Genomic DNA, 23,318 nt, shown 5'->3' on the forward strand with positions numbered 1-23,318 from the left:
GCTAGAGAATCCGGCTCCGGATTTCTCCTCTCTCCCTCTGCCGGCTCCTTCCTAGCAGTCCCTTGCAACAACTTCCCGTTAGCTCAACTTCTCTGAGTTTTGAACATGCAACTCCTGCTCCACTTCTCCTTGAGGGCTGCCTCCGGGTTTCTCTGCCCTGTTTTCACTGGTTCCTGTTTTCCCTCCCTGGTTCTGGTTCCAGTTCCAGATATTTCTGCAGGGCTCCTGGAGAACTCCAGTTCCTTGGTTTGAGTTTCCCCAGATGGCCTTGCTCTTTGGGTCCAATCCCAAGGCGAAATCCAGTTCCAGGCTTTCTGCTCTCCACCACTGCCCCCAGCTCCTTGGCTCCATTCCCAGTAAATGCTGCTCCGGGTTTCCCATTTGCTTCATGCCTGGCTCTGTTCCTATCACACTCCACTTCCGGACTTTCTATCCTGCCTCCTCCCTTGGCATTTGCCCAGACTTTACCCTGGTGAAGACTGGTCTGGCACTCTGCACCACTGGGTCCTGCCCTGCAGCCGGGACAGCAACACTCCCCTGCCCTCCCAGCCCCATGGCATCTCCTTCAGGCACCCAGGTGAGACCACGTGTGGCACCTGGGGGGTACCAGAATAATAAGGGAAGGGGATGGCATAATTGGGGAGGGGGATAGATCCTGCAGCAAGAAAAAGGATATGGGTGTGGGGGGGGGGTTCTCAGTAGGCTGGAATGGGAAGGATGGAATTTGGGTGGTGGGTCTGTGGGGTGTTGTAGGAAGTGGGGCAGTTGTAGGAGACAGTTTGTGGGGGGGGGACTGGAAGGGCTTAGATGATGGTATTAAAAGGGGATTTGGCAAATCCACAGCGGGTTCTCTGCAGCAGTGGGCCAATATTGCTGAACGGAGCCTCCATGTTCAGAGGCAGTATATCTCTTGAGTACCAGTTGCTAGGGAGCAATGGTGGGAGAGGCCGCTGCTCATAATCCTATTGATTCTTTCTCAAGTGCCTAAAAACAAGGCGCTGTGCCAACACAAAGTGAAGAAGTTCCTGCCTGCAGGGCAAACCCAAAAAGGGGGAAGAAGGCCAGTGTGGCAGGGAGGAGAGAGACAGGTGGGCTCCTCCCCTCCCTGTGCCCTGCTGCCTTATGGGCTGCTCTGGGGACTCTGGCTGCTCACTGGGGTGCAGGGTGCTGACCCCTTTTGGTCTCATCCAGCGGGGATCCTTCTGATGTACTGCTGTGTTTGCAAAAGCGGGTTTGAGGCAGTCTCCGAGAATGGGGTGAGGAGGGTGCTTGTGGAGGGCGCTTCAGGGTGTGTTTGCATTGACATTTGCATTCCCCCCCAAGTGGGGGGAATCTTCAGAGGGCAGGAGTCCCACCGGTTGCCCCCCATCTCTCCCCAGCTGCTCTAGGGAGAAAGAGGGAGGGGCCGGATGCTGCCTCGCTCGCTGCGCCTCCTGCTGGATGGGGGAGCGGATGCTGGGGTGACCCTCAGTGCCTTCCGAAGCCTGCTGCCTGGACCAGAGCCGCGACCCCCAACTCTTGAACAGGTGAGTCGTACCAGAGGACAAATGCTGGGGTGTGTGTGGGGGGGATGCAGAGTCCACTGGGTTGGAGTGTTCACACACACGCTCGCCTGCAGCCTGCGGGGTGTTAGGGTGTCCACACACACCTCCTTCTTGCTGTGCCCAGAGGTGGCCAGGCTGTGACTGTGAAGTGAAAACCGTCTTGTGGCCCTGGGAGGAGAGCTGGTCTTGTGACAGCAAGCATGAATTGCCTTTTTTTGCTAAGCAGGGTCTGCCCTGGTTTGCATTTGAATGGGAGACTGCATGTGTGGGCACTGTAAGAGATTCCCCTTAGGAGATAAGGTCGCTCTGGGAAGCGCAGAAGGTTCCAAGTTCCCTCCCTGGCATCTCCAAGAGAGGGCTGAGAGAGATGCCTGCCTTCCACCTTGGAGAAGCCATTGCCAGTCTGTGAAGACCATCCTGAGCTAGCAGGATCAATGGTCTGACTCAGTATATGGCAGCTTCTTATGTTCCTAAGTGTGGTTGTGTGCAGGCGAGAGGCTGCAGGGCAGAGCTGGCTGTGCCTCTGGGGTGTGTTTGCCGACTGTGTGGCTGCCTGGTGCGGTTGTGTGCTCAGCTGGGCTTGTGAGCCATGGCTGCCTTCCTGTGGCCCTCCTTGCTGCCGGGCCGGGCCCCTGTGCACCTGAGTCTTGTCTGCGTGGATGCTGCTGCCGGCCCAGGTCCAGCCTTGTGCCGCTGGGGTTTGCTGCGGCTGCACCATTCTGAGCGGGAAGGTGGTGGTGTGTGGGGGGGCTGGAATCCGGTTTAGCCCGTTTTTGGGGAAGTCCTGTAGGGCGGGGAAGGGGCGGGGCAGGGCAAGGTCTGTAAAGCGGAAGGAGAGAGGAGAGAGAGAGGCACTAAGAAGACACCAAAAGGAAAACAAGACGAGACACACGAGGGTGGGGTTGCGGGGGAGATTATCTAGTCCGGGGGGGGGGGCCTGTCCTGACCTCTTCAGACCCTCCTTTGGCCTTTGCTTTCATCTCTCCCCCACTCCCAGCTTTGTTTCCCCACCTGCCTGCAACCAGAGAGTGGAAGGCGAAAGTGTGGGAGCCCTGTTGGGGTCTGGGGTGTCCGGGGTGCAGGTTGGGGGGTCTTCAGCGGGCTGCTCTTCAGGGAGTGGATTGCCCCCTCCATGAAGGTTTTCCTTCGCCTGGGGGGCTGCCTGGAGCCGGGGGGGTCCTCGAACGGGGTGCTGCTTACCCGGACCCGCTGGTACTGTCTGCCCGTTAAGGTAAGCCTTTTGAGGTAGTGGGGTCCTGGAGGGAAGGGGGCCAAAGGGCCAAGTGTGGGGGGAGAAGTCTGCCATGCTGGGGAGGAATTCTGCCCTGGCTAACAGGCCTCCCTCCCTCCCCCCCCATCCAGCCCCCCGTGACGTTGTGGGAGGAAACCGAAGATGGAGTGATCTTCACCGTGAGTTCTCGTTCACCAGGGGGCGCCAGAGGCAGCGTGGGCTCTGGGGTAAGTCGCGCCATGCGTGTGTGTGTGCGCGCACGCACCTGCGTGCATGCTGGAGTGTGTGCGACATTTAACAGGCTGCCCTAACTTCTTTTTCTCTGTCTGTCCTCAGGGCGAGGAGGTGGCCGTTTCAGGTCACCCGGCGGCGGGGGTGGTGGTGTCGGGTTCCCCCCCGGGTCAGTCACGGGCCCTGAAGGCTGGAACGCTGCCCCGGCTCGTCCGGCACCTGTTGGATGCCCCTGCCCTCGGAGACACCTGTTACGTGCCAGCCTTCCTGGCAACTTACCGGACCTTTGCTACCACTCAGGAGGTCTTGGCACTTCTGCTGGAGAGGTCTGCGCGAAGGGGAATCGGCTGTCGGAGGTGGCGGGGCGGGGGGGGGAGCTCCTGCCATCTATTTTTCATCAGGATGGAAATGGATCTGCTTGGTAGGCAGGAATTCAGCAGGTGCAGCTGCAGCAGCGTATAATAGTTCGCGTGTTAGACTGAGGAGACCTGGGTTCAGATCCCGCCGGGTAACCTTGGGCCAGTCGCTTTCTCCCGACACCACCTCTGAGCCCTTTAAAAATCTTATTTACAACAAGTGGATTTCAGCCCGTTGAATAACGGGCGCTAGTAACGGCGCTCCTGGCCCCCCCGCCATTCCCCCTCCCTCCGCTGACCGGCTGCCCACCCTCCCAGCTGCTTTGTGATCCAACCCCCCCCCCTCGATTAAGGGCCAATTCGGCCCAGGCACTTGCCCCCGTGGCTTCCGCCGCCGCCCGCCCGCCCACCCTCCCAGCTGCCGATACCTCCTTACCCCCGGACCACGTCCTTTGCTTGATCGGAATATCTATTTACAGAAGGAGAGAGGAGCTCGCATGTAGAGCTCCTCTCTCTTTAAAGTCTCTTTCCGAACTGGCGCTTTGGGCGCCAAGGACGCCTATTGCGTCCTTCGTGTCCATAGCGCCAGTTAGGGAAGAGACTTTAAAGAGAGTGGAGCTCTGCATGCGAGCTCCTCTCTCCTTCTGTAAATAAATATTCCAATCAAGCGAAGGACGTGGTCCGGGGGTAAGGAGGTATCGGCAGCTGGGAAGGCGGGCGGTCGGGCGGCGGCGGAAGCCGCGGGGGCAAGTGCCTGGGCTGATTTGGCCCTTAATCGAGGGGGAGGCTTGGTTCAAAAATCAGCTGGGAGGGCGGGCGGGCGGCCAGCGCCGCGGTGGCCAATACATGGGCTGATTTGGCCCTTAAACTTAGCCAATATGGCCGCCCGTGTCTGGGCGGCCGTATCTTTTTCGGCAGTTCTGAGCATGCACTCCGTGCATGCTCAGAACTGCCGAAAAAGACACGGGCGCATGGGATCACACTCAAGCCTTTTATTATATAGGATCTCCTTCATATTTATTTTATTTCTTTATTTTGCATATTTTTATACTGCCCTATATACGCATCTCTGGGTGGTTTACGTAAGGTGTACCGAAACGTAAAACTCAACCAAACAACCATTAGAACATTAAATAATTTAAAACAGTCTAAAGGGTTAACTGACAAGATAAAACTTCTTAACCGGAGGCCTGATTAAACAGGTGCGTCTTCAGCTGTTTCTTATGCTTTTATTTCTTTACTGCCTGACACACACTCGCTGCATGTTCATGCTGGAGAAAAGCTTCACCGGATGAATTTCCGTCTGCCATGCAGGCCTGGGAGCCTTTTCAAAAGAGAAGGCGGTGCCCCTGAAGAAATCATTGGCTGGTGGGTGGGGGGCAGATAGTAGACAGTGCCCCCCTGTCCTGTGTTCTAATCCACTCTCTGGGTTTCCCTCAGACTTAAGGAGGTTGGAGCGCATGGCTCAGGCATCACCCCAGAAACAGCAGAGCTACCGCGGTGAGTAGATACCCCCTCCATAGCCCCCTGACCCGTTTACCCTCTCAAACTGTGCCCCCAGCCTGAACCTATTCTCTTAACTGAGACCACATTCCTAAAGAGTCACCGGAGTTCAGGCTCATCCTGGGACCGTGCTGTGCCCCTTCCTAAGAGACCACCACCACCACGGATATTTATATACCACTCTTCAACAAAATTCTCAAAGCGGTTTACAAAGAAAAATAAATAATTTTTCCACCACCATAAAGACCAGCTCCCTTTTCCCCAGGGGTGTGTATGCACGAGCATGTGTGAAGGGCTCATTATGGTTATTAGCTGGAACAGCAAAGGTGCTTTGTACATACCCAGAGGCACTGTTCTTCCAAAGCCTTAGCTGCCAGGTCTAAGCCCCCCAGCTCCGAATTTATGCTTTTGTATGTTCTTAGCCCCCTCTCCCCACTCCCTAAACCTAGAGCCAGACACCGACTGCCAAGCACACTGCTAGGCTGGTGTGCACCCTTCTCCCAGAACTGGGCGGGGAGTGGTCTTGGATTCCCCTTGGGAAGAGATAGTGGGGAGAGAGCTAGGACTCTTGGGTTCCTCCACAGAGGGGGGAAGCGGTGAAGGGCCCATGATTGGGGAAGAGAGCTAGCCCTGTGGGAGCAAGCATCAAAAGTCCCCTCTGCTAAGCAGGTTTTGCCCTGGTTTGCATTTGGATGGGTGACAGCGTGTGAGCGCTGTGTGCTGTAAGATCTTCCCCTTAGGGGACGGGGCCAGAGCTCAGCGGTAAAGCACCTGTTTTGCATTCAGAAAGTCCCAGATCGACTTCCTGGCTGCATCTCCGGTTTAAAGATAAGTTGTTCTGTTAAGAACTAATCTGCCTACTTTCCTTTCACTATTCAGGGCTGCTCAACTTCGGTCCTCCTGCAGATGTTGGCCTACAACTCCCATAATCCTTGGCTATTGGCCACTGTGGCTGGGGATTATGGGAGTTGTAGTTCAAAAACAGCTAGGGCGGCCCTAAGTTGAGCAGGCCTGTAACTGATCATTTCCATCCTCACAAGTTAGCCCACATCAGCCTTACACGTTCACGTGTCCGCCATTTTGAATTAGGGTGGATGACGTCATCACAAACGATGCTGTCGAGGCATCCCTATGTGCCCCTGAAACTGTCCCCTGTTTGGTTCATATTGCCAAAAGATTAGTCCAGGCATTCCAAAGTTGATAGGGGGACACACACATGTACATACACACACGGACACACAAGGCGGGGTGATCTCATAAGCTTATTTTCCTTAAGGAAAGTAGGCTAAAAAAGTGTCTTAAGGCCAAGCTGTAAGGCAGCGTATTTATTTCTATTTTCTCTTTTGGGGTGGAAAGCCGGTCTTGGCAGAAGTGAGCATGAATTGTCCCCTTTGCTAAGCAGGGGTTGCCTTGGTTTGCATTTGTGTGTGTGTGTGTGAAATCTTTTTATTGTTTTTCAACAAGATAACAGAAATAAACAAAAACCAGTAAATAATAGAAAAGGAAGAGAAAGAAAATAAAAGTAATTTTACAGTTAGCAGTTCTTAGACATCCCATAATTACATACATCAGCTGGGGAGGTCCAGCAGTCCTCTGTTCAACACCTTCCAAAAAGACACCCACCCGCATAAATCCACCCTTGCCAAGAATTATTAGGAAAAAAGGAGAGACAGAAAAAAACACCAACATAGCTAAATATTCTAGAAAGAAAAACCAAATCTTGGATGGGGGTGTTGACCCTGAGCTAAACTGTAAATTAGCTTTGTAAATAATGATCGATTATGAAGGGCTCCCAAGTAGAAATAAATGTTTCATCCAAAGTATTCCATGAGTAAGCAGTAACCTTAGCCATAGAGACATATTCCCATAATTTTAATAAACACTCATCTACTGGCGGGATTATTTGTTGTCTCCATTTAGCCGCATATAAGATCCTGCCTTAAACGTGACTAAATCCTGTATTCCTACTAAGTACTCGGAGCTGGCTTTGTAGATGATCACTGCAGCCAGGATCCTTGGTTTGCATTTGGCTGGGTGACTATATCTGTGAGCTCTGTAAGATCTTCCCCTTAGGGGATGGGGCCATAGCTCAGTGGTAGAGCATCTGCTTGCATGCAGAGGGGCCCCCAGTTCAATCCCTGGTGGCATCTCCAGGTAGGACTGGGAGAGACTCCTGCCTGAATCCTTGGAGAGCCGCTGCCAGTCAGTGTAGACCAGGGTTTCTCAACATGTGGGTCCCCAGATGTTATTGGACTTCAACTCCCATAATCCCCAGCTCCAGTGGCCTTTGGCTGGGAATTATGGGAGTTGAAGTCCAATTACATCTGGGGAGGGACCCACACGTTGAGAAACCCTGGTGTAGTAGACGATACTCAGCTAGATGGGCCAAGGGTCTGACTCAGTATATAGCAGCTCCCGGTGGTTTTTCTTCTGGTGTCGGGATGTCCTCCCCAGTGGCTGGCTGCTTTCAGAAACAGGCTGCAGGGTCCGGTGGGCCTCTTGCCACGATCCCCAGGCGGTCCCGGCTCGGGTTCTGAGCGGGAGAGGAGCCCGGAGGTGGGACTCAGAAGGGATCAGTCAGCAGAGACAGTTGCTACTTTGTTCTTTTGGCTGTTTGCCATGTTTGGCTGTAAGATTTCCTCCTGGGTCAGATTAATGTCTGGGTCTGGTGGGAGGGTGGTGAGGAAGAGGCTGGGGGGTCACTCCTTTCTCCGGCACGTGGCTTGGCTTGCTCACGTGAGTGAGTCTCCGAAAACTCCCCCCTGCACAGGCTCCACTCCTGTACCGCACATGCTCTCTGCTTGTGCTGTGCCCTGGCCTGGATTGATCCTGGTGTGAGGCAAGGAGGTGCTGGGGCTTAAGGTCCCTCTGGGTGTCACCCCTGAAATCCTGTCTTTGGACACCACCTCCCCCCCCCAGTGTTTTGGGGTAGGGGGCAATTGTGCTGACAGGAAGGCACTCTGCACATGTTCAGAGGCCACGTCCTTTCTCCATGATCCAGGGCTGAGCTCTGGCATCCCAAACAGGTCTTGCTTGGGTCAGATTAAGCCTGGGATCTTGGAGAGGAGTGAGCGGTATGCTTGTAGGCTTCCGATGGGGCTGTCGGGCTGGGGACCCTGGACTGAATGGACCCTCCATCTGATTCAGCAGACAGGCCCTTCTCAGGTTCCTGTTAAAAGAGAGCAGTGTGTGTGTCAAATGAGTCCACGGAGTATCAAATTAGCAACAGCATTAGCAGGGGAAATCCACTCTTCTTCTTGTCCGTGATGAGTGAAAAACGATGCCTGGCGAGTGAAAAGATTCCTGTGTCAAGTAATGTGCCAACATAGCTCAAGGAACCATCTGATGAGTAAAATAGGTCATCTGGCTGGTGAACTGAGCCAACATTTCTTGACCCCTGAGCATGAGCCAAGATAGCGAAGGAGAACTTCCATGTCCGAGAACAGTCTACCTCTAAATAGCCACGGCACACCACAGATGGGTCTCTTGTCTCCATGCCCTGCTTGGGGTGGGGAGAGGGCTTGGTTGGCCGCGGTGGGCAGAAGCGGTGGGATGGGTCTGGCTCCAGCAGCCAGGCTCTCATGGCGGGGGGTCCAGGCCTTGTGGATCATGATCTCTCCCCCTTCCTCATAGGGCACTGGGGTCGTTGCTTTGCTCCTGGCTGGATGGGTACCCCGTGGACTTTGTGGGGCTGGAGTCCAGCCTGCGGGAGCAGCTGCTCAGCTCCTTGCGCTGGGCCCTCGGGGACGGATCTGAGGCGGAGAAAAGCCTGGCTGCAGCCTCAAGGGAGCGAGCCCCGGCGGGGGCGAAGGAGGAGCCCGAGGAAGACGAGGGCATCATGGACGACGGGGACCCCGACCCTCACTACATCCTGGGCCTCCAAGCAGAGGATGTGGCTGCTCACCTCACCCTGCAGGATGCCGTGAGTGCTGGGAGGGAGGAGAGAAGCTGTGCCCCCGAACCAGGCGCTGGGGCCTTGGGCTGGGGTGGGAGGGAAGGATCAAAGGTTGCCTTTTAAAAGAGAAGAAGTTGAAGTCTTTGACTCACGTTGCCCGCATGTTTTCAGATGCCCAGTGAGGACTAGCGACTTGTGGGGGTTATTTAACTGGAGATGGGGATGCAGCAGAGGGAGTTCTTTAGGGCAGCGCCTAGGCTGTGGAACTCCCTGCCACAGGAGATCATCTTGCCACCTCCTTAGTGGTTGTCTACTGGACTCCAAAGACCTTGTTCCAGCAAGCCTTGGGTTGGCTCCTGTTGCCTTTACAGGAGTTTACATGATGCTCCCTCCAGCACGAGGCTCTTTCATCAGCTGCTGTTTTTATTGCAGTTGATTGATCATGTAATGGAGGGTTTCCTAGCCCCATGATATTAGCTACCTTATAGAGTGGAAAGGCAGAATAAATATATCATAACAAACACATTTAAATGTTTTTAACTGTAAACCACCCAGGCTGTGGGCGGATAAAAATATGCTGAATGAATGAAAGATGTACGTCCTCTTTCATTTAGGTTTATCAATTATGATATGGCAGGCTTTCTCAATCTTGGGTCTCTAAATGTTATTGGACTACAACTCCCATCAATCCTAGCCACATGAGATGATGGGAGTTGTAGTCTAACAATATGTGGGGACCCAAGACTGAGAACTGCTGGAATACGGTCTTCTTGCCCCAACCTCTGACTGCTGGAGGTCTTCCTTGCCCTCCCTCCTTCTAGCACAGGACTCCACAACTTTGACCCCCACAGCTGTTTATGGACTACGACTCCCATCACCCCCAGCCACAGTGGCCAGTAGTCAGGGATGATGGGAGTTACAGCCGAACATCTGCAGGAAGGCCAAAGTTGTGCAGCCCTGTTCTTCTATTTGACATTGCATACACACTTCCAAATGTGTCTTTGTGGCCATGAGGACTAGCAGCTTGGCTTATTTTAGAATTCAAGCTATATTTCTTTACATGCTGACCTGCTGTGTTGAGGTTGTGTGGTACCAAAAGATACAGAGTCTGCAGTCTGGGGGTGTTGATCGGCCTGGCAGTAATTTGAGAGGAGAGCTGGTCTTGTGGTAGCAAGCATGAATGGTCCCCTTTGCTAAGTAGGGTCCACCCTGGTTTGCATTTTGAATGGGAGGCTACATGTGCGAACCCTGTAAGATATCCCCCTCAGGGGATGGGGCCACTCTGGGAAGAGAAGCTGCAGGCTTGCATGCAGAAGGTTCCAACTTACCCTCCCTGGCAGCATCTCCAAGATAGGGCAGAGAGAGGCTTCTGCTGCCTGCAACCTTGGAGAAGCTGCTGCCAGTCTGTGTAGACAATGCTGAGCTAGCTGGACCAGTCTGTGTAGACAATGCTGAGCTAGCTGACTCGGTATAAGGCAGCTTCCTATGTTCCTATGTAATTTGGGTTCACTGGGGCAGGGCAGGGGATAACGGCCATCCTCGTGGGTCGCCCCCCACTCAGCCTCCGCTTTCCACCCCCCCCTCGCCACAGGAGCTCTTCTTGCGCCTGGTGCCCCACGAGTGCCTGGGCTCCCTGTGGTCTCAGCGGGACAAGAAGGGCCACGAAGGCGCCTGCCCCACTGTCCGGGCCACGGTGGCCCAGTTCAACCGGGTGGCCAACGCTGTGGTCGCCTCCTGCCTGGGGGACACGGCGCTGAGGGCCACCCAGCGGGCCCGGCTCCTGGAGAAGTGGATCCGTGTGGCAGAGGTGGGTTGCCTGGTTGTGGGGAGCGGAGCGGGATCCCGGCCCCCTCCCCCTTTGCCAGCTCCTGAGAGCTCCCCTCCCAGCGCAGTTCAAGGACACCCCCCCCCCCCATCTTTTCTCTCTGCCCCAACGCAGGAATGCTTCTCCCTCCGGAACTTCTCCTCGCTCTACGCCGTCATCTCTGCCCTGCAGTCCAGCCCCCTGCATCGGCTCAAGAGGACCTGGGAAGAGACGTCCAGGTTGGGACAGCAGGAGAAGCGCCCTCCTCCTTTAGCCGCCCCCCCCACTCTTTGCTGTCTCCCTGACAGTGACGTAGTTGCAGATTCAGAAGTGTGGTGGGCGCTCTCCATGACGCCCCCCTAGCCACACCCACCTTGACAGCCACGCCCATCCCAATGGCCACACCCCTCACTTAGATAACAGGCAATAACTGCGGGGGCGGAGGAGTTCTGTTACAAGGAGTCAAGGATCATGTCAGTTCCAGGGATGTGCTAGAATGAATGACAGGGAATGCCCGCTGGAATGCACCGGTTCCTTCCAAATGGCCATGGGAATGCATGGAAAAGCAAGAGCAGCCCGTTATTTCCATGTCGAGATCCAAGGGCTCTGTGTTCCTGCTGAGACCCCGGAGGGGGGAAAGTGTCGGATCTGCATCCCTGCAGCACACCACTGGTCCCTGATCTCGGTTGGCCAGAGCTGTGCAACTTTGGCCCCACCGCTGCTGATGGACTACAGTTCCCATCATTCCTGACGACTGTGGCTGGGGAAGATGGGAGTTGTAGTCCAACAGCAGCTGGGGGCCAAAGGTGGCCCTGAATGATGTAGGCCCCGAGAGAATGGAGGGCAGGTTTCCGGGGGACTCTGCAGGAAGATTGTGGGAGAAGACCAGGTCCCGCACCCCGCAACGTTTGTTTATTTTTACATTTATATCCCGCTCTTCCTCCAAGGAGCCCAGAGCGGTGTACTACATACTTGAATTTCTCTTTCACAACAACCCTGTGAAGTAGAATAGGCTGAGAGAGAAGTGACTGGCCCAGAGTCACCCAGCAAGTCTCATGGCTGAATGGGGATTTAAACTCGGGTCTCCCTGGTCCTAGTCCAGCACTCTAACCACTGCACCACGCTGGCTATCCATGCTGGCAACGTTGCACCTGGCCTGCCAAAATCCCTGTCTGGGGTCTTCCTGTCCAGGTGCTGGGGACCGCAGGGCATTGCATGGGCTGCCAAAAGGACACCTTTAGCTCCAGGGAACCCTCTGATACACTTGCAGGAATTTATGACAAGCACGGAGTATCCCCCTTGCTAAGCAGGGTCTGCCTTGGTTTGCATTGGGATGGGAGGCTACATGCGAGTGCTGTGAGATATCCCCCTGAGGAGCTGGGACCGTAGCTCAGTGGAAGAGCATCTGCAGGCTTGCAGATCAGTCGCTGGAAGCATCTCCAGGTAGGGTTGGGACAGACTCCTGCCTAAAACCTTGGAGAGCTGCTGCCAGTCAGTGTAGACAGTACTGAGCTAGGTGAGCGAAGGGTCTGACTCGGTTTCAGTGCCTAGGTTCTTACGCTTCCGATGTCCTTATGCCACTATGACTAAACCCACCCCCCCACCCCCACCACCATGAAGCTCCTTGTGAAAGAACCCACCCACCCCCCTTCTAGTTTCCAGGGAAGTTGGGCTGTCCCTTGGGGTCTCCCGTTGAGAGAGCGGGATGGGATGGCAGGGTCTTGCAGTTGCCTCTCCGTGGGTCTCACTGCCTGCCCCCCCCCATGCCTTCTCTGCCCTGTTCCCCCCACCACCCCCCTGCAGGGATTCTCTCCGCTCCTATGAGGAGCTCAGCACCATCTGCTCAGAGGAAGACAACTACAGCCAAAGCCGCCGGCTCCTCTTTCAGGTGCGGGAGCCACAAGGGTGACATTTCCTTCTCCACAGCCTGGGTGTATGATCTGGGGGCAGCCCGAGGTTTTTTGAGGGCCGCACCTCAGTGGAAGAGCATCTGCAGACTTGCACCTGCAGAAGGGCCCAGGTTCACTCCCTGGCAGCATCTCCAGGGAGGGCTGGGAGAGACACCTGCCTGAAGCCTTGGAGAGCTGCTGCCAGTCAGTGTAGACAGCACTGAGCTGGATGGACCAAGGACCTGACTCAGGTTGGCAGCTTCTTATGTTCCTCAGTAGCCCCCACAGCTCAGTGGTTGAGCATCTACTTTGTGCATAGCAGGTTCACTCCCTGGCAGCCTCTCCGGAGAGGGCTGGGGGAGAGATGCCTGCCTGAAGCCTTGGAGAGCGGCTGCCAGTCTGTGTAGAGCCAGGCCTGCTCCACTTAGGCCCCCAAGCTGTTTTTGGACTGCAACTCCCATGATCCCCAGCACAGTGGCCAGTAGCCAGGGATTATGGGAGTTGTAGGCCAACATCTGCAGGAAGTAGGCCGAAGTTGAGCAGCCCTGGAGGGACCAAGGGACTGACTCGGTATAAGGCAGCTTCCCATGTTCCTATTCAAAAATGTTGCCCAAGGGCATCCCCTGCTCAAGTGTTTTGTGCAGAAATGACACGTTAGGGCAGGCTGAGCGCAGAAGGAAGCCTTCTGTGATGGGGGCGTATGGCGTGGCGTGGCTGGGGTGCCGTGGGCGGAAACCTCGCTTCCCGATTCAGGCCGCGTCGTGTGCAACTTGGTCTCTGTGTGGGGAAAGGAGCAAGGAACCGGCCCCCGTGTCCCCTGGCGTTGGCTGCTAAGGCAGGAACCTTGGAGGGTGGGGAGGTCTCCTTGGGAGAGAAGAAATCCGACTCCTTTCTCTCCCCCCCCCCCGCCCGCCACAGGAAGGCTCCCCCAGAGGAGCTGGTGCCGACTCCACCCAGCGGAGGAGTCCGCGGAGCAGGAGAAGATCGGAGCAGCGCCCAGTGGTGAGGGGGCATGGGATAGGGGGGCCGGGCTGGGGGGCTGTGGGTTTGGGAACTAGGCCACTTTGGGCAGGGGGTAAGGGGGTGCACAGGGCTTAATGAGGGGCCCAGGAAAGGGGATGCTGGGCATGTTGCCTGAGCTTGCTCTCCCTCTTCCTCTGCCCCCAACCAGGGCGTGGTCCCGTACCTGGGGACTTTCCTAAAGGACCTGGTGATGTTGGATGCAGCGACACGGAACCGGCTCAAGGTGAGTGGGGGAGGCCCAGAGCCCCCCGCCCCCCGGGGTACAAAGAGCAGGACAGGGAGCCTTGACTCAGCAAGGCCGATGTCCATCCCTTTCTGTGCTTCCTCCATCCTATGATTCTTCTCAGCCTCCTGGATTTGGTGTGGGGTGTGTGTGTGTGTGGAACCGTTGTGGGTTCTCTCACCATCTAGGATCACAGCAGAGGGAGGCCACCCAGGGAGACTTCCACGGGTTCCTTGAGCTCATGGATAGGAGAGCTGGTCTCGTGTTCGCATGCAAGCACTGACCCCTTTGCTAAGCAGGGTCTGCCCTGGTTTGCATTTGAATGGGAGACTGCATGTGGGAGCACGGTAAAGTGTTGGCGTTGCTCTGAGGAGAAGGTTCCAAGTTCCCTCCCTGGCAGCATCTCCAAGATAGGGCTGAGAGAGCCTCCTGCCTGCGAAGTTGGAAAAGCCGCTGCCAGTTTGTGCAGACAATCCTGAGCAAGATGGACCAGGGGTCTGACTCAGTATATGGCAGCATCCTATGTTCCTATGACAGAGCCCTCAGTGAACTGGGCCCTGCAGAGACACCAGATCCTCCTCCTTCCTGCTTTCTCTTTTCGATCTCTTAGAGCAGCGTCCCCAAACTTGGGTTCCCAGATGTTGTTAGACTACAATTCCATTGCTCAGGGGTAGAGCGTCAGCTTTACATGCCGAAGGTCCCAGGTTCACTCCCTGGCAACATCTCCAGGCAAGGCTGGGAGAGAGCCTTCTCTACCTGAGACGCTGGAGAGCGGCTGCCGGTCAGTGCAGACAGTACTGATCTAGGCGGACCAAACGTCTGGCTCTGTAGAAGGCAGCTTCATAGGACAGGGAGCCTACTTTGTATGCAGAAGGAACCTGGTTCACTCCCTGGCAGCATCTCCAGGTAGGACTGGCTGAGACTCCTGCCTGTCACCTTGAAGAGCTGCTGCCAGTCAGTGCCAGTCAATGCTTGCTTATTTATTTATACATACATTTTTATCCCGCTCTTCCTTCAGGGAGCCCAGAGTGGTTTACATGGTGGTGTTTATCCTCACCACAACCCTGTGAGGTAGCCTAGGCTGAGAGAGAAGTGACTGGCCCAGAGTCACTCAGAGAGTTTCATGGCTGAAGGGGGACTTGAACCACTACACCACACTGCCTCTCTCGCCATGCTGTTGAGCTAGATGGACCGAGGGTGTAACTCAGTAGTAGGCAGCTTCCTGTTTCCCCAGCCACGGTAGTCTTGTAGTCGAGTAAGATCTGGAGGCGGTGCTCTAAGACATCTGCCCAGAGCATCCTTTGACTTCACTCACCTGTTGATGTGCTGAGCTTGGATGGCAAAGGCAGGTAGAGAGGGGTCTTCATACTGGGCCCCACCACGAGTGCAGCTGCTGGGTTTTTGTGTTGGCCTCTGTGGGGCACTGCCATAGCTGGGACTGAAGAGGGTTGAACTGTGGGTCTTAGGGTGGGATTTGGCCCTTGTACTTGGAACTGAGCAGGGGGGAGGCAGGTCCATTAGGGTGGCAATTTTCTGCAGTCTGTGCCTTTTTAACAACTGTGCGACAGCCAGTTATCCAAGTGGTGAAGCTTCTTCCTGTCTTTACCATGAAGACGCAGACAGGGGGAGACCCGCAGGTGCTGGCAATACCTGCCCTCCCTGGAGCATTTCTTTGTCCCCAGAGGAGGCGACAGTTCCAAAACTGCACCACTGAAGATAGCAGATTTCATAGCAGCACAGAACACTTCCACAGCCAAGTCAGCTGACCTAGTTTTGCATGCCCTAGAGTTCCCTGCAGATTTGTTTTTAAGGTTTTAAACTATTTTGTTGAGTAAGGAATTTGCCATTTTTAGAGCTTTTAAATGTATATTTTGGTTCATTTCCTATGGGCTGGAGGGGGCCAGTGGAATTGTGCATTTTTCAAATAATTGCTTCTCTTTCTCTCTCTGTAGAATGGATACATTAATTTTGAGAAGCACCGCAAGGTACATGCGTGGGCAGGGGAGGGGAATGCAATGGGGTGCCCCCCTCTTTCCTGAGGGGTGGGCATGGGTGGTCTTCATGGCTTTCCTTCCTTTTCCTCTTGGCAGGAGTTTGAGATCTTGACCCAGCTGCGCCTCCTGCAGGCCAACTGCCGTAACTACACACTGCAGTCTGACCGAGCCCTCCAGCGGTGGTTGCAGCGCCTGCCCCGTCTCAGTGAGACCCAAAGGTGGGGGCCTGTGTTTTACGTAGGGAAGGACCGTAGCTCAGTAGCAGACTCTCTGCTTTGCATGCAGAAGATGCTGCCCCTGGCAGCATCTCCGGGGAGGGCTGGGAGATATACATTTGAATCCTGCAGAGCACTGCCGATCAGTGTTGACACTACTGAACTAGATGGATGAAGGGTCTGACTCTGTATACAGCACCTTCCTGTGCAGCCTGGGTGCTGAAAATCAGGAATCCTGCTTTCAGTTTTGGGTATTATCTCAGAATTTAAGTAGACTGGGAGTTTATTGCATGTGAAATGTCCCTACTGAGAATGCTTCATAGTTTGATATTGAAATTGGTTACTTTTTGTTCTAATTTTAAATTGTTGGCATTTGCTTTAATTGCATCTTATGGTTTATTTATCATATTTTTTATAATGCCTGATATGTACAACTCTAGGCAGTGTACAACATTTAAAACACAATAATATATAAGAGAGAGTAAAAAGTTAAAATTTCACAAAAACCAATAAAAGCAATCTCATAAAATAAAAACAAATTGAACAGTTTAAAAACAAATTGAACAATTTAGTTTTATGGGTATCTTCTTCGTTCATTGTATATTGTCTGAAATAATACTTTGGAAGTTTGTAGATCAGTGTTCTTTCTAAGGCCTGGGGCCCGTGGTGACCCTCACCAACCTGAAGGGTGGCCCTATGACTAATGATTAATCCGGCCTGTGCAAAGCTTTGGTCAAAGCTGAAGACTCTGCACAGTCCCCCTGGCACCCCGTGGAGGTGACCCTTCCCATTGCGCATTGCTGCCCTTTTCCCAGTGCCAGAGGGCTCCTGTTGGGGAAACGGGGCCCTCTTGAGCCCCTCCTGCACCATCTTGGAAGGCGTGCACAGAGTGCTGGGAAGTAGGGGTGTGCAATTCGGATTTTCGGTGTTTCGATTTGGATCTAAATTGAAACACCCCTGATATGTTTTTGGGTCCGAATCTGACCCATCCGAATCACCCCAGATTCGATTCAGATCCGAATTAATCCAAATCCGAATTGATTCAGATAAAAAAACCGGGTCCCAGGGCCAAAAGAGTGGTGTGGGGTGGGGTGGTAGTGCCTAATGGATGGAGGCTACCACCCCAATTGCAGAGGGATTGGGTAGAGGGCTGGTTTTTGGTGAATTTAAGTTTTAGTGTCTTTGGGGCAGATTTGGGACATAAAATGGGATTTGGGCAGGAGAGTGGGGTGAGGTGGTAGTGCCTAATGGGTGGTGGCTACCACCCCAATTTCAGAGGGATTGGGCAAAGGGCTGGTTTTTGGTGAATTGTTGAAGCTTATGCGTCTTTAAGGTTTCCCCCCATTAGTTATAATGGAGAGTGTATCACTTCATGTCGGGGGGAAAGGGGTGGCCTAGAGCGGTGTGGGGTTGTGGGTAGTGCCCAAGGGCGGCAAGGAAGCTACCAGAATTTTTTCAAAGGATTTGGGCAGAGGGCTGATTTTTGGTGATTTGTTAAAGTTTCCTTGTCTTTAAGGTTTTTCCTCATAAGGTATAATGGAGGTTTCAGCAGCCCCATAAGTGCACTTGGAGGGCGCTGGGCTGGCCCAGAGTGAGTGGTGGTGTAGTGCACATAGGGTGCCAGCCACTCCCATGGGGTTGCTAACCCATGGGGTACAGGGTTCTGTTGTTTCTGAGGTGTTCTGAGTGCGGATTCTATGATAGCAAATGAGAGTGGATTCATAGGGTCTCATTGAAAATCTCAGAGGGGTTGTCTCTGTGTCTGTTTCCCGTAGCTACCAGCAGTCGTGTGCAATTGAGCCACCTGGCGAGGGAGTGGTCTCCGCGAAACCCATGAAGCCCACCCTGATTATCACCCACTGCGAAGAGTGAGACGCGGGGAGCAGCGGGGCGGGCGGCGGGGACTCTGGGAGGAGCTGCAGGGCACGTTTCCCCCTCCCCCCTCCCCCAACCGCGACCCTCTGATTGCAGGAGGACATGGGTCGCACACTCTGCGGAGGAGGGGTTGAGGGTGACGGGAGTGGGGCTCACAGGGACCCCATTCACTAGTCATTTTTTCCCCTTTTTTTGCAGTCTGCTCAGCTCAGTTGGGATGAACACGCAGATTTCCTGGGACAGGCCCAGCTCCCCACAGGCACCCCCAGACCTCCTCCTTCCGTCCTCCTCCTCCTCCTTGCACTCGGCCCAGGTGACTGAATGAGCAGGGGCCCCTTGCAACTCTACTCACCAGAATATAGGAAGCTGCTTTATACTGTGTGGGGCCATCAGTCCATCAGGCTCAGTCGTCTACACTGACTGGCAGCAGCTCTCCATGGTTTTCGGCAGGCGTCTCTCCCAGCCCTACCCAGAGATGCTGCCAGGAAGTGAACCTGGGACCTTCTGCATGCAAAGCAGATGCTCTGCCACTGAGCTCTGGCTCCATCCCTTAAGGGGAATACCTTTATAGCAGACAGCACTCACATGTGCTCACCCATCCAAATGAAAAACAGGACAGACCAGACAATTCATACTCATTGCCACAAGACCCGTTCTCCTCCTTTAGGAGATCCTTAGGAAGCTCCTGTAGCCTCTCCATTTCTGAGAGCGCACCTGGTGGGGGCGGGAGTTATGCCCGGAATGGTGCCACAGAACACAGACTTGCACTCAGAATCCCACCATTGCCCTTCAATTTTATTTTTAAAATTGCAGAATGTCACAACTCCGTGTGCTCAAGCTTCACTGAAATTAAGAAGAAGAAGAACAAATATATTTATATACTGCTTTTCAACAAATGTTTCCAAAATGGTTTACATAAAGAATCAATCAGTCAGGCAGGCAGGCAGATGGCTCCCTGTCCCCAAAGGGCTCACAATCTAAAAAGAAACACAAGATAGACATCAGCAACAGTCACTGGAGGGGTACTGTGCTGGGGGTGGATAGGGCCAGTTGCTCTCTACCTGTTAAAGAGACTCACCACATTAAAAAGGTGTCTCTTTGCCCAGTTAGCAGGCGCTATTTGGTGATTCCTGCTGATTTCCAAAGTCATCGTGCAGAAACATTTCCAGTGGGTTGTAGCCCCCCCCGGTTTCCAGATCTCATGACGGTTCCAGAGGCAAAGCCATGCAGACCTGCCTGGGGTTTCCATCAATCGAGAGGCGGGAACTCTCTTTCTTTGGCGCCCACCTTATTCTGAGTCTTGAATTCCGCCCCAGAGCCCCACACACAAACAAAAGGAAAGAAAGACAAGAATAAAACCTCCAGGGAGGTAGGGTGAAATCTGTAAAATAAGTGAGAAGCAAAAATGCACATTCTGAGCCTTGAGAGGCCTTGCTCTCTTCTGAGAGCCTTGTGTTAAGAAATGCGGGGCTGAACCGGGATCCTTCTGCACACAAATGCTGCCAAATGAGTATATAAAGCAACCTTGTTCCAAGTCAGAGTGTTGTTCCGTTTGAAAGGAGACGCTCCCTTCTCTCTGGTGATGGGCCTCCAAGGATTTTGGCCGAGAGAGGCCCCCTTCTTAGCTCTGCTGCTTCCCAAGAGCTCTTTCCATTGGAGACGTGGCCAGGGATTGGGCCCAGGTCCTCTTGCACTCACCTCATGGGCTCTGCCCTGAACTACGGCCCCTGTAATCCAGTTGCGTCTACTGTATTGACCCCAATCGAAGATGCCTCTGGATTTAAGACGACCCCTTTAGAAAGCAGAGGTTAAATACAGGTTATAGCTGCATTCACTCGAAAGGAACAGGACTCTGAATTTAAGGCAACCTCCCTATTTCCAATAAATAAATCAAAAGCTTGTGGGGGGGGGGGACCTAGTCTTGGATTCAGGTAAATGCAGTAACTGTGAAACGGGAGCCAACTATCACATCTCAACATCAGTCCTTCCTGCATGACCTTTCCTGTTTGTTCGGTGCCCTCACTGTTGGGCGCCCTCACTAACCCTTCCTCACTAACCCTCACTCTCCCTTTCCCTTTCCCTAGCACACAAAGTGGCCCTCCGTCTCGGCACTGGACACTGCCCCCGAAAACACCACGCCCGCTTCGCCTGAGGGCCTCGCCCCACCTCCTGCCGCTGGGGGCACTTTTATTAAGGGACACCGGCGCTCTGCTTCCTGTGGGTCGGCCTATCCCAGGGCTCCTGCCCCAGGGAGCGCCTTGCCCTCGGAGTGCCGCATTATCCGGGTGCGCATGGAGCTGCAGAATGGGACCCTCTACAAGAGCATCCTGGTGAGCAGGGCTTGCGAGGCAGGGGCCAGGACCCCCTGCCAAGAAATGGGAGCCTAGAAAGTGGGGGGTTGGCTGGCCAGGAGAGGACTGGGAGAGGTGACAAGGAGCAGAACGCTGTTAGCTCTGGGGTATGTTGGCATTCGGAATACAGTGTGTGGTTCTGGTCAACCCACCCTATAGACCTGGAGAAGGTACAGGAAAGGACAGCCAAAATGATATAAAAGGTGGGGTGCACTCTTTGCCTTAGGAGGGCCTCCCACCACCACGCCACCACCCCCAAATTTCCTTCCAGGCCCTAAACCGCATTGAAGCACAGGATTAAACTAGCTCACGGCCAGGCCTCCTCCAGATTGGCAGAACTCCCTGTTAATGGTGGGAGGCCAGCTAGCGCCCGTCTTTCCTGAAGTGCAGAAGACCACTTTCGACATATTTTACTTCAACAGACAATCCTAGGTGTGTTTTGTTGTCCTCTGGCTGGACGTAGGTAGCTCTGCCTTATACAGAGCCGGGCCCTTGGTCCGTCTCGCTCTGCATTGTCTACACCAGGGGTGCACAACTCCAATGCCTTGGTGGGCCGGGACCAACCATGACTTGGTGTGGAGGCAGGGGGAGTTTGTGGGGAGGAGGTCAGTTTTCAGCGCTTTATAGCATTAAATTAATTGTTAAAAACCCAATGAAAGTGGAGGGGCAGAAGGTAGATGTCGGGGCGAAGCTGTGGGAAAGAGGGACGGTTTCAGCAGCCCAGGGCTGAGAGGCAACTGGTCTCAAGCGGCTAACTGCATTGAGCTCTTGCTGATGCTCTTCAGCAGGACACACCAAGAGCTTTTCATGGCTCCTGCTGTTGCTGCAGGATATTGGAACACAGGAAGCTGCCATATACTGAGTCAGACCCTTGGTCCATCTGGCTCAGTATTGTCTTCACAGACTGGCAGCAGCTTCTCCAAGGTTGCAGGCAGGAATCTCTCTCAGCCCTCTCTTGGAGATGCTGCCAGGGAGGGAACTTGGAACCTTCTGATGTTCTTCCCAGAGTGGCAGCTCCATCCCCTGAGGGGAATCTCTTCCAGTGCTCACACTTCTAGTCTCCTATTCATATGCAACCAGGATGGATCCTACTTGGCAAAGGGGACAAGTCATACTTGCTACCACCATTTTTATTTGCGGGCCAGCAGAAAAATTCCTGTGGGCCGGATCTGGCTCCCAGGTCTTGTGTTGTGCAGGCCTGGTCTACAGTGACTGGCAGTGACTTTCCAAGGCTTCAGGCGGGAGTCTTTCCCAGCGCTGCCTAAAGATTCCAGGGAGAGAGATTCCTGAGACCTTCTTGCATGCAAGCTGCAGCTGCTCTTCCACTGAGCTATGACCCCCCATCCCCTAAGGGAAATATTTTACAGCACTAGTCTCCCATCCCAATGCAAACCAAGGCAGGCCCTGCTTAGCAAAGGGGACCATTCATGCTCACTACCACAAGACCCGGTCTCCATTCCTGACCAGCTCTCCCCTCCTCTCCTCTGGGTGGTCTCATTTGCTGCGGTCTGCAGGTGACCAGTCAGGACAAGGCTCCTGCTGTGATTGTGAAGGTGCTGGAGAAACACAACCAGGATCGGACCCTGGCCCCTAAATATGAATTGGTGCAGCTTCTGCCTGAAGGTCGAGGTAAGGCCATGCAGAGAACCTTGCTGGGGTGGGAGTAGACCTTGGAACTTGAGAACCAGGGGTTTTTAACCTTGGCGCCCCCGATGTTGTTGGACTACAACTCCCATCACTGCCTTCAACCATTGTGGCTGGGGATGATGGGTGTTGTAGTCCAACAACATCTGGGGCGCCAAGGTGGAGAACTCCTGGGGTAGATCATTGGCCACCACTGAGAAAGCCAAAGGTTATGAATGCTTTATATGTACATGCTTCAAGGCTGCCTGGGAGACTTGAAATCTTTATTGACCTTCTCTTGTCAGCAAATTCTAGTTGGGGCATCTTTTGCTTAGTTTGGCAGCAAAGAAGTGAAGCTCTATTTGCAGGACTTAGTTCTGAGCTATCAAGTGAAGGCTGCCAAGACTTTAGTTCTGAGCTATCAAGTAGTTTTCCATGGCTTCAAAATTTTGCATTTCTAGATGGGAGTAAGAGCTATTTAAAAGCTCTTCATGCTGATGGTGAGAGAGGCTCGTTGTTGCCGAGGCCATGGGACAGGGCCTTCTCAGTCATTGCCCCCAGGCTTTGGAATAATCTCCTGGCTGGCATCCGCTCCTCAGTCTTTAGGAAACAAATAAAGACATGGCTGTTCTCCTAGGCTTTTAAATGAAAGCATTGTTTTTACTGCTGCTGCTTTGTGTTATTGTTTTTAATGGGTTTTTAAATTTTTAAATAGAGATATTATTTTTATATTTACATTATCTGTAGTTTTGTATTTTTATTTATTTGTTGAATTTATATATCGCCCAATATCAAAATCGCTAGGTGGTGTACAGAATTAAAACATAACATAAAATATAAAACATTTAAAATTCAAAAAAGGATAAAAATCATAGTAGATAAAAACACATTAAAACTGATTAAATTTATGAATAATTTGGCCAGTGGCTTTTGCCCTTGAAGACTGCAAAAGATAGATAAAATCAAGCCAAACAAATGTTAGAATTATCCAGTAGCAACCCTGGCTCTGAACATAATCGGTGAAAGGTTTATCGTCTTCTAAGGAGCTCTGGCTTGACACAGATTTTGGTGACCTTGCTGAAGAGCTGAGCTCTGGAAGAGTCAGCTTAACAAACTTTTAAAGCCCTAAATGGCTTGGGACCAGATTATGATGAATACTATGATGATGACAAGTATTTATTTGCTTTTCAACAACATTTTGAAAAGAGTTGAAATTACCTGAGGGAATGCCTTGCCCCACATGTCCCTACCTGGACCATAAGAGATCTCTTGGGAGAGAGTTGAAAGCTAATTTAAAATCAGTAAAGGCAGCATCTAGAGGTTTACTAAAGTAAAAGTGTGCTGTCAAGTTGATTTTGACTCCTGGCGCCCACAGATCCCTGTGGTTTTCTTTGGTAGAATACAGGAAGGGTTTACCATTGCTTCCTCCCACACAGTATGAGATGGTGCCTTTTAACATCTTCATATATCACTGCTGCCCGATATAGTACTAGTGGGGATTCAAACCGGCAACCTTCTGCTTGTTAGTCAAGCATTTCCCCACTGTGCCATTAGGTGGCTA

At 53.2% G+C, this 23,318-nt stretch overlaps 1 protein-coding gene across 4 annotated transcripts in view; it reads left to right on the forward strand.

Annotated features, from left to right (window-relative positions):
- The first annotated feature begins 181 nt into the window (after window positions 1–181).
- The window catches only part of RGL2 (ral guanine nucleotide dissociation stimulator like 2), a 28,195-nt gene continuing 5,058 nt past the window's right edge, over window positions 182–23,318 (forward strand). The window contains exons 1-17 of one of the 4 annotated variants that reach the window (XM_053303606.1): window positions 185–577; window positions 1,380–1,526; window positions 2,907–3,002; window positions 3,112–3,332; window positions 4,803–4,862; window positions 8,499–8,787; window positions 10,352–10,567; window positions 10,700–10,803; window positions 12,368–12,452; window positions 13,372–13,455; window positions 13,625–13,699; window positions 15,652–15,684; window positions 15,790–15,911; window positions 17,684–17,776; window positions 17,958–18,096; window positions 19,868–20,113; window positions 21,649–21,763. In XM_053303606.1, coding sequence (XP_053159581.1) covers window positions 1,410–1,526; window positions 2,907–3,002; window positions 3,112–3,332; window positions 4,803–4,862; window positions 8,499–8,787; window positions 10,352–10,567; window positions 10,700–10,803; window positions 12,368–12,452; window positions 13,372–13,455; window positions 13,625–13,699; window positions 15,652–15,684; window positions 15,790–15,911; window positions 17,684–17,776; window positions 17,958–18,096; window positions 19,868–20,113; window positions 21,649–21,763 — 2,095 coding nt within the window. In that variant the 5' untranslated portion in view covers window positions 185–577; window positions 1,380–1,409. Of the gene's footprint in view, window positions 578–1,379; window positions 1,527–2,530; window positions 2,776–2,906; window positions 3,003–3,111; window positions 3,333–4,802; window positions 4,863–8,498; window positions 8,788–10,351; window positions 10,568–10,699; window positions 10,804–12,367; window positions 12,453–13,371; window positions 13,456–13,624; window positions 13,700–15,651; window positions 15,685–15,789; window positions 15,912–17,683; window positions 17,777–17,957; window positions 18,097–19,867; window positions 20,114–21,648; window positions 21,764–23,318 lie in introns of those variants that run through there. The other 3 variants (XM_053303608.1, XM_053303609.1, XM_053303607.1) reach the window with 3 other exon arrangements.

The sequence above is a fragment of the Hemicordylus capensis genome, chromosome 2, assembly GCF_027244095.1.
Source record: "Hemicordylus capensis ecotype Gifberg chromosome 2, rHemCap1.1.pri, whole genome shotgun sequence".
NCBI lineage: Eukaryota > Metazoa > Chordata > Lepidosauria > Squamata > Cordylidae > Hemicordylus > Hemicordylus capensis.